The following is an 8,727-nucleotide window of genomic DNA, read 5'->3' on the forward strand; positions in this document are numbered from 1 at the left end:
TTGGAATCAGAACCAGAATCAGAAATTTATTGTCACGTAACGTATTGGACTAATGTACTTCAACAAGATAGTGTGGAAGAGGCCTACAGACAATATTTGGAGACAATAACATACTTTTTAGATCTCACTTGTCCGATCAAGACATTCTTAAGTTATATATAAACTTAAGTATGTCTTAAGTTTATGTATAAAATTGGAAGCGTATTCACTTTTTTCAATTGTTTGTGCTGCATTATAATGGAAACTTGGACAATATTGCACATTATTTAACTACGTATTCAGCCAATTAAGACAAGTTTGAACTAAACAGAATATTTTTAGAAATTTTATTTAAGAATAATAAAACACTAACACACATCATAAACTAATTCCTTTGCTTTTATTTTGTATTTCATGTAACCATGCATTTAGTATTATAGGATCTACTTGGTAGGAATTGATCTTTATTCAATTTTGCTAAAAGAAAAGAAAATCATAACAAACAAGGTTTTTTATGCCAAGAAACATATTTAGGTTTTTAAAAAATGTTGTATTTTGAACATTTTGGTTCCTATGTGTAAGATTTGTTATTTTTCAGTAAACCCATAAAGTATAACAAGGGAGTTTTTGACCACAAACAAAGATCTAGCCAGTACTCAAATTTTAAATTGTTTCAATTTATTACTTTTTTAGTAAATGATTATTATTATTATTAAAATAATTCAGTATTACTGACATGTACTGCTGAAAGATCATTCTCAACACAGATATGGGTCAAGAACCTTGTAAGGAACAAAATGAGGTTTTACTCTGTCTTTGGGAAAATGTCAGTTGTCTTGACCCTCCCCAAAAAAATGTTCCTGGTAACGTTCTTGACCACAAATACTATATAATATTTGTATATACATTTTACCTATTAAAAATGCTTATAAGGTATTACAAATTTTTGCTACTCGCTTTGTTAGAATTTAATACTTCAAACAGAAGAAAAATAAAATAAACTACAACTACTCATAACACTAAAATCATAACAATTAGAGTAAAAGCTGCAATTCTGATAATTTTTTATTGCTAATTCATGTGTAACTGAGGTTTCAAACATCAGCTAAACAAATGTGTTCCTGAAATTTAAACTTACATATGGACTGACAGCAAATTATCACAACTGGCCTTGGGAGTGGATGTGGAGAGAGAGAGAGAGATAGAGTTTAATGATGATGGTCTAGTAAGCTGGACCTGTGAATTATTTACTCATAGCCAGCCAGCTTCTGTTAGTAGAGTGCGCAGTAAAATCTGTTCAGTGTGTAGTCAGCTGATTCTTTTTAGGTAATGTAATTATATCTGTCTATTATATTAACTTTGTAAACAAACAAGAAAAATAACAAATTTTGTAGTAAACAATATTTAGCAATTTGAAATTTTAGCTATTGTGATGTTATAAATAATTACAGAAACTCAGCCTGTTAAATTATTTTCATCTAAACAATAAAATTTATAATATAGTATCACTGAAGAAATATTAAATTTATTTACTCTTTATATAATAATTAAGAGAAAATCTTTTTTTTTATAAATTTACCAAACAATATTATAATCTTCTTGGTTTTGAAAATAGTTGTACTGTTGTTGTTTATGTATGTAAATTGTTTGATTTTGAAAGTAATATGTGTTTATAATTTAGTCAAATAACTGTGTATTTTATTTGTGTCTCATATTTTTAGCTACTGTATTTAAAAATAATATGCAAATATTGAGTAAATAACTGAATTGACAAAATACTCAATTGTATTTTATAGTTATTTAGACTCAGTTATTTATTAATTCATCAGGACTAAGCAACATTTGTTTTGTTTTAAGGAACAAGTTTGATTTGGTTTGAACAAGAACAAGAATTTATAAATTGTTGGTTTGGTAACTTTTATTGTACTTTTTCTAAGGTTATAACCAAACAGATGACAAAAATTAATTTGGGAATGACAGAATAAAACAAAGAAAACTTAGTTGTATCTACTTGGTTTGTGAAACACAAGTATGCAGGAAGTAATAGATAACTGAATTTGATAAGAGTGTTAACAAAGCTAAAACTGTTATTTTGGAATATTATTTTAAAACTTAAAGCTCTTATACGAATTATTTGTATGGATGTATAGTTAAATTCATAATACTGTCATCAGTTACTTATGGGACTAGTTTAAATGGAATTCACAATTATCAACAAATACACTACAATACTGGGTTAAAATACCACATCACAATTTAAATTTGTATAATTGGAAAGAATCAAGAACGAAGAATCTTGATTGTCATTAAATACATGAGGGAGCAGTAGACATTCTCAGAAAAATAGTAAACACATGCTATACAACTAATGAAAATTATATTACAGTTAACGTTATCTTGTCTTAGGTGATTTGCATATTTGTGGCCTGAAGATAAACATTATTCTAGTCTTAAAAATTAAAATGTCTACAATAACAAAATAAATACATAATTTACCAAACAGAACCCTGCAAGTGATATTTTTACTAAAAGCTTTATATTGAGTATTATGAGGTTTTCTTTCTCCCTTTGCAATGTTTGTATTTAACCTTCAGCATAAAGTTTGCTAATTATGAATGCTTCATTCAAAGCTTCCACATTATTGTTGAGTTTTTTTTAGTGATTGATATTGTAGCTTGAGCATATTTTCAGTTATTGCTGAGACTTTTTTTATATTCTGAAACATTGATTTAGCAAGATTCAGTTTACTGTCATAGTCAAGTAGATTTGTTGTAACTGTTTCTTTCAGAAGTTTGTGTTTTTAGTTGTTTTTCTTTTTGTACATTATTATTAAACTCATTTATCAACATTTCTTTGGCCTTCAATTTATTCTTCAGATGTAAAAGTTCCTGATGTTCAAATTTTTTTGATGTACAATGTGTTGTGAAAGGGTTTCAATTTTATTTTTGGATTCTTTTAATCTGTCTTCTAATTCTGAGTGAGAAGTGGTATATTTAATTTTAAGATCATGAATTTCATTCTTTAGTAGATTATTTTCATTTGCAAGGAGGCTACCAGCTTCAGAGCAAGAGTTAAGAGTCTCTAAATCTTGCAGTTCATTTGTTGACAGCTCTATAATTTTGTTCTTTAGAGTATTTTCTTTGATTTTACAAGACAAATGTGGTTGGTGCCGTAGCAGAGCTTCTTGTGCTTCAGCCAGAGTACTTTCAAAGGCAGGATTTGAGATTTTGTGTTTAGAAGTTTCAATTAATGGGTAGTTTAAAAAAAGTTCACTACAAGGTAACTCAAACAAGTCTTGAGGTTTTCAATTTTATCAATGAATACTGGCCACGGTGAGTGAACCTTAATTTTAGCAAAAGTTGTTTTGTTTATTTTAAACATTTGGTATTAATTTTACTATAATAGATTGAAGATAAAAGTATTTCTTAGGGGCAGATTGGTGTTATATTGGTTGTGGGAAATTATAGCAGAGAGCAGTGTAAGAGAGATTTATCAGGTTGTTGTAGAGAGATACAGTTACACAGACACAGCTGTCGACTCTGCTGATGCTGACTGAACACTACAGTACAATAAATTGGAATTGAAAATAGGATTTTGTACTTTACACAATGTGTTGAGTGGTATATTTTTTTTTTATAGTTGAGTGTAATGTAGTAAAGCTTTGTTGCACAACTTTGATTTTGTGTTAATGAAGTCTGTTATTTCATTGATTTCAGATGCAGAAGTAACATCACAGATATGGCTGTGACCACTGGCTCTATATTTGTGGATGTTCTAATAGCTGTCATTCCTGCTCTATACCTAGTGTACTGGTACATCACAAACAATAACGACTACTGGGACAAAAGAGGTGTACCTAATGTCAAAAAAGGACTGTTCTGGGGCACCTTCCTAGGCAAACAGTCACAAACAGATGCAGTTTTGGAGATTTACAAACAGTTCCCTGATGAAAAGTACGCAGGACTTTTTCAATTCAAAAGACCTGTTCTTATGGTGAGGGACCCAGTCTTAATCAACAAGGTTCTAGTGAAAGATTTCACTTACTTTCAAGACAGAGGAGGACCTATAGTTAAAAAAGATATCTTCTCCAAAAATCTGTTTGGATTAAGGGGACAGGTATGGCGGGCACTGAGATACAAGTTGACACCTACCTTCACGACAGGCAAACTGAGAGGAATGTTTGAGCAAATTTCAAAAAGTGGAGATAACATGGTTGAAAAACTCAAGGAGCATTCATCCACAAAGGAAACTGCAAGAGATGTAGATCCCAAAAATGTCCTGTTTGAATTCACCTTAGATGTAATTGCAAGTTGCGCTTTTGGTTTGCAGTTTCAACCAAACACTCCTGACTTCAACAAGTTCAAGTCGATTGTTGAAAAGATGTTTACCTTTTCCCCTTTGCGGTTTATAAGATTTGCTTTCGTAACTATAGCACCGAAAATATCTGACTTCCTTAACATTAGCATGTCGTCCAGTGAGGCTGCAGAATATTTTACCAACCTGACAAAAGCCACCATTAAATATCGTAAGGAAAACAATGTCCAAAGGAACGACTACTTCCAGATGCTGTTATCACTCAAGGAGCAAGAAGAGAGTGGGAAAGACATGTCCCATGTGGTACCCGCTCATGTTACTGAGGATGATGCAGTCATTGACCAGATGCATTACACTCAGGAGGATGACCAGTCCATAGATACACCTGAGAAATGTAAGTTGTACATAGCTATAACTGAACAATTCCAGTGTTTTAAGTGGAAAGCATATATTAAAAATGATCAAAAACTAGAAAATATGTAGTCATACACTCATTCACGAGCCAACCATTAGTCCACCCCTATTAATGTTTTAACAAAAAAGTAAACTTTGAAAATATATTCTAAATGAATGGTATAACTTTTTAACATGTTCAAAGTCTTGAGAAATGTTTCCTCAAAGTAAGAGCACCTAAAACTTTCAAAAGCCAACCATGTTCTGGTGATAGGATAGGAAAAGCAAAGGATTCGGCATAAATCATAAATATTTTTTTATTTGTTTTCTAGATATTCAGAAAGGTCAAACTTCTAATTGGACACACTAAACAATCATAATTCTGAAAAATTATGAGAGAAATTAACAATAGATCATTGATGCTCAGCAAATTTGAGAAAATACACACTAATCATCCATTATGAATTTCTAACCTCCAAAAGAGATTTCCACCATCCAGTTTGAAAACCAGATAAATAACGTTTTTTATCTAATACTTGTTTTTATAACAGCCCACTAAGTTTATATGTTCACGCCATACATACAAATCTATATGTAAACAACTTACAAAAAGACACTGGGCGATTTTAGTTCAAGCAGGGTGGGGTAAATACCCCTCCACTGCTGTGATGCTGCCCTCTCCCAGTATCCCCACCACTGCTTGGCACTCACACGCTTGCTCTATCCCCTAACCTAGCCACTGCCACTTAGTGGCTAACTTCAAACCAAAATGCAAGCTCCCTGGATACGTCTATGGTTACATTAGTCCATTCAATTAATGTTTTACGCTTGTATAGGCCTACACACAAAAATAAAATATAGTTACAGAGTAGGTAAGTAGCTGCAGTGTAAATAAAATGGTGCGAGTGAGACACAATCCACACAGCTGATAAAACAGAGCTGAGGAGATGCTTGTCCCACTCCCCATCACTAAAGGTGGGCCCCTCCTGCACGTGGCTACTCAGATATTTGCTTCTGTGCAGGTTTCTTTGCGAGCGGTTTATCTATATTAATTTACTTTTTTAATTGTATTATTTTTCAATTACATAGCGGTTATATTGTTGGAAATAAATTAAATAAAACTGTCCTTTTGGTTACGTGGAACTTTGCGGTACACACACACATACACACATAAAACAAACTTATATTCTGTATTGTTGAAGAAACTTTATGTAGTTGCAAAAGTTTAATATTTTATGTTCTAACAGTGTTCTCAGAAGAAGCACTCACTTCAAACACTGTCATCTTCCTCTCTGCTGGTTCCGAGACAGTGGCCCGTACTATTGGCTATACTCTGTTTGAGATATCCAGGCACCCAGATATTCAACAGAAGCTTCAACAGGAAGTGGACTCTGTTTTGTCCAGGCACAGGGGCTGGTCATACGACGCACTCAAGGAAATGACGTATCTGGACGAGGTCGTACAAGGTTAGTCCAATTATTCACCACTTGTATTATTTGGTGTTTGTTTTTCTTCAACTGATACAATACTTGTCCAATAGAGTCACAAAGGATGAACAACCTTCTGCCCATGCTGATGCGAGAATGTGTCCGACCCTACAAGGTACCTGATTCGGATCTCATCATAGAGAAGGGAACGCTGATTCTCATTCCTGTTACTGGTCTACACAAGGACCTTCAATACTACCCCGAGCCTTGCCAGTTTAATCCAGACAGATTCAAGGGTAACAACTTCAAGCCCAGCTCTACATTCTTACCCTTTGGCGATGGACCAAGGATTTGCATTGGTAAAACATATTAAAATTAATTCTTAAAGTTAGTCCTAATTAATATTTTGAGGCATTGAGCTTCTTAATTGAATTGCAACAAATGAAACTTATTAATAAACTTCAAGTTAATTCTAATTTGGCTATTAACAATTTAGGTTTCCGCACCTGGTAATCCATTCGACTTATGAAATATTTTTTGGATTAACTGGGTTTATTTGTGTTTGGGTTGATAAGAGTATTTTGGAATACAATATTTTGATTACTTCATATATGCTCCATCTGAAAAGCAATATCAAAAACGTAAGAACAAAATTGGTTTGTATCGAAACACTTAACCACTATTTCAATTTCCTATATAAGGTATATTTTTTTACTTCTGAAATGCTACACAATATTATTATGTTTAGAATATTGTTATGTATTCTTTCTATCAAATTCATACTATACCTGTAATCATTAAATTGATAATTAACAGTCCGGTAAAGTGTTCAGCAAAGAATTTCTGATACTTAAAAAAAGTTAAATCGGTAAATTATATTGGAGTAAAACTCAGCGGCTTTTACCAAACAATAATTGTAATTGTAGTTCAACAATAAGTACAATTTGGCCAGTACTGTTGAGTGGGTGGTGTCCCATTAGTAAATGACCTTGGTTTACACTCTCACTGTACTCTTCATGACTCTTTGTCTTGTGTTATTATTACACATGTGGTTGCTCAGCTGTTAGTGTCAGAGTACAGTTAAAGTAATTCTCCAAACCTTAATTGGGTTTATCATCCACACCATTAATCTCAAAAGCTTTTTAGAAAATAGTATGCATAGATATTTGGAAAAATATTATATTTTGTTCCCTTGTTAGTTTGGTATAACGACTTGATTGCACAGTGGAACCTAAATATTGTTTATCTAGATTGATGCAAATAATACAAAAAAAATCTTTTTAGAGATGATATACTACATTTGTACATTTTATATATTTTACATGGAAATATTATTCAATAGTACTTACATTTTTACTTTCTATAGTGAATTTAAAACACTTAAAAGTATAATTGGGTGAAGTTTTATAACTCCTATAGAACTGAAGATATTGCAATTTGTAAAACCACCCAAATCATAAAAATAGCAATTGTTCCCGGATGTAGCTAGCAAGGGATCCAAGGGGTTCGGAACTCCCAAATTTTCAATTTAAAAAATTACTTTTGTAGTAAACAATTATTATTATTTAAATACTTTAGTATTACCAACATGCACTGTTGAAAGATCGTTCTCAACAAAGAAACAGGTCAAGAACTTTTTAAGGAACGAAATGGGGCCTTACTCTCTCTCCACTATATGAAAATATGAGTTGTCTGGGCCCCCTCCCCCAAATATTTTCCTGACTATGTTTTTTCCAATTAATTCTTGGTTGTTGAATGATCACAAAAAAGTAGTATGGCAACAGGTCAATCATCTTAACAATATAGTACAAACTTATCAGTGGACAGATAATAAACAAAATACAGTATCTTCAACAGCCCTACAATAACAATGACACTAATTCTTTGTTACAGCCATGAGATTTGCAGTGATGGAGGTGAAGGCTGGTGTGGCCAAAGTCATGTCTCAATACACAGTGGAACTCAGCGACAAAAACTCAACTGCCTCTTCAGTACGAAGTTCGTTCGTTTATACCATCAGTTAAAAACGGAATTTTCCTTTCTTTTCAAAGGAGATCGTTGAAACCAGAAGTGTCATAGTAGTTTAGTAAAATGGTATTGTTACTCTATTGCTTAATTAACGACTTTATTTTTTATTATGCGCTACACTATTAGTTACCATTACCTTTATATTCCTACTATATTTCACATCTATTTAGAAACATATGTAACGATTTTCAACAATTAAATTTATTTGAATCAGATACGATTGCAAATTTAAAAATCATGTCACAGAGCTGTTGTTACAAATTGGAGTTCAAGGATGTGAGACTTTCATTTACTCAGACTGGGGACCGACCTGACCTTGACCCCTCCTCCCGTGATCGTCATATCACGGTCTTGTGTATGTAGTCTCACTTCCAGCGATGGTTTTGTCTGATACAATATTATCTCTTAATTCCTTCACCACACAACTAGTATTTCTATATCAGTTTTATGCCCTAAAAAACATATTGACACGTAACAGTAACACTTTTTTCAACATTTAGATAACATTAAACTTTCAATACAACTCTACCCTACACACAGGCTGCTTGCCCATGTAGGCTAATTTCCATTGTAGACATAATATTTA

The 8,727-nt window shown here is 32.5% G+C and overlaps 1 protein-coding gene across 1 annotated transcript; it reads left to right on the plus strand.

Moving 5' to 3' along the window:
- Window positions 1-1,141: 1,141 nt before the first annotated feature.
- LOC124365726 (probable cytochrome P450 6d5) lies at window positions 1,142-8,274 on the plus strand. The gene is made up of 5 exons (XM_046821711.1): window positions 1,142-1,305; window positions 3,696-4,687; window positions 5,934-6,152; window positions 6,227-6,472; window positions 8,007-8,274. The coding sequence occupies exons 2-5, from the start codon at window positions 3,718-3,720 to the stop codon at window positions 8,135-8,137; spliced, it is 1,566 nt and encodes a 521-aa protein (XP_046677667.1). The 5' UTR covers window positions 1,142-1,305; window positions 3,696-3,717; the 3' UTR covers window positions 8,138-8,274.
- Window positions 8,275-8,727: the final 453 nt, after the last annotated feature.

This window comes from Homalodisca vitripennis, chromosome 7 (genome assembly GCF_021130785.1).
Source record: "Homalodisca vitripennis isolate AUS2020 chromosome 7, UT_GWSS_2.1, whole genome shotgun sequence".
Lineage (NCBI taxonomy): Eukaryota > Metazoa > Arthropoda > Insecta > Hemiptera > Cicadellidae > Homalodisca > Homalodisca vitripennis.